A 1,792-nucleotide genomic window follows, 5' to 3' on the forward strand; every position below is an offset into this window, starting at 1 on the left:
CCACTGACAGTTCAGAGCCTGCTTGGGATTCTCTCTTTCCTTCTGTCTCTGCCCCTCCCCCATGTGTGCGCACACTCTCACTCTCTCACAAAAATAAATAAACATAAAAAATAGAAATAGTAATATGTATACATATATAAAGCGTCAGACTTTTGCAGTGGAGTTCCAGGGGGGCCCGGCAGCCAGGGGGCGCGGCAGCCAGGGGGGCCCAGCAGCCATGGAGCCCAGCAGCCAGGGGGGCGCAGCAGCCAGGGGGGCGCAGGAGCCTGGAGGTCTGTCCTGCACGGAGGGGAAATAGGCTCAGGGTGAAGCCCATTGCAGAGGGGCGACCGCCTGCCCTGCCTCTCCACATAGCTCAGCCAAAGGCAGCACCCATGGCCTGTGAGGCGCGGCCAGGTGGCAGAGGCGGGGCACCCCTCACCCTGGCCTGATTCGTGCCCCGGGTGGTTCTGGGTCAGGGGTGATCCCCAGCCCCTCACCCTGCACCCTCTTCAAGGGCTTCCTCCGCATTGTGCCTCCCAGAAGTCCGGGCACCACAGTCTGGACCCCACGGCCACCAGGGGCTGCTGGAGGGGCAGTGGGGGGAGACAGACGGGCCCTTATGAGGGTGACCCAGCAGGCTGAGCCACCCCCCCCCCCAGGGCACTCCAGAGCAGGCCTGGGCAGGAGACTTGGGCAGATGCCCAGGGGAATGTAGCGGAGCCGAGCAGGTCCCCGACAGACGTCACAGTGAGAGCTCCAGGGTCCTCGGCACCAGGCAGCCGCCCCGCGCGCCTCACCACACCTGCTGGTTTCCAAAACAGCCCGCGCCTGCGGCCCCGCCGCCCCGGGAGGGCGCTCCGGCCTCCTGCCAGCGCGCCCGCTGCTTGGGGTCCTGGCCGCCAGCTCCCTCGTCCACCTCCTCAGGCCCCACGGCCCCGTGTCTGACGCCACTGCCCTTGCACACTACCTTCTCCAGGCCACAAGGCCTACAGGTTCCGCCCTGCCTCTCAGCGCCCCTTCCACACACACCTTGCGTCACCTCCCTGCTGGCGGCGGGGGAGGGGGGAGGGGGGGGGCTGGGCCTCAGGGACGCGGTTCTTAACAAACAGCCTCAGGCCCCAGGGCTTCTCCCGGGTTGAGCTGATTGAGACCCTGAGGGCTGGCAGACTGGGGTGCTGCGGGCCTCGTACCCGGGGCACACGGTGCCTGGCCTGCGTGTAAAGTGCCCACGTGACCTGGAGCAGAGCCTAGTGGCCAAGAGCAAGTGGGGGCCAGAAGAGTGTGGGGACCCAGTGACCCCCCCTTGCTGTTCCAGCAAACTGCAGAGACCCCCCCCCGGGTCCCCAAGCACCCACCTTCGCTTCAGGAGATGGTTTGGGGGTTCTGGCTGTTGGGGCTGCACTTGGTCCTAATTAGGTCCCAGGGCAATCCTGTCGTCTCACGCCCACCCGGGGCGAGGCTGAGAGGGGAACCTGCTCGGCAGGCGGGAGGGGCCGCTGCCTCAGGCCCCAGGGTGGAGAAGGGAAAGAGGAGACCCCGGGTGAGGGGTTGGGTCCCCCCGGGGGGTGGAGCAGTGCTGAACGGGAGAGAGGGGGCCTGGGGTAGGGAGGGGTCTCTGCCCCACGGACAGCCCCAAACACAAGGACCAAGAAGTAAGAAACACACTGGCAAGAAGCAGAAGAGGCAGGGGCGCCTGGGTGGCTTAGTCGGTTAAGCGTCTGACTTTCTCGCTTAGGTCATGATCTTGCGGTTCGTGGGTTCGAGCCCCGCGTCGGGCTCTGTGCTGACTGCCAGCTCGGAGCCTGGAGCC

The 1,792-nt window shown here is 66.0% G+C and overlaps 1 protein-coding gene across 1 annotated transcript in view; it reads right to left on the minus strand.

The window, feature by feature from the left end:
• Positions 1-1,792, minus strand: part of CALML6 (calmodulin like 6) — an 18,813-nt gene that overhangs the window by 12,795 nt on the left and 4,226 nt on the right. The window contains exon 2 of the mRNA XM_039248310.1: positions 1,338-1,390. Coding sequence (XP_039104241.1) covers positions 1,338-1,390 — 53 coding nt within the window. The remainder of the gene's footprint in view (positions 1-1,337; positions 1,391-1,792) is intronic.

Source organism: Hyaena hyaena, unplaced genomic scaffold (assembly GCF_003009895.1).
Source record: "Hyaena hyaena isolate Hyena2069 unplaced genomic scaffold, ASM300989v1 scaffold_308, whole genome shotgun sequence".
Lineage (NCBI taxonomy): Eukaryota > Metazoa > Chordata > Mammalia > Carnivora > Hyaenidae > Hyaena > Hyaena hyaena.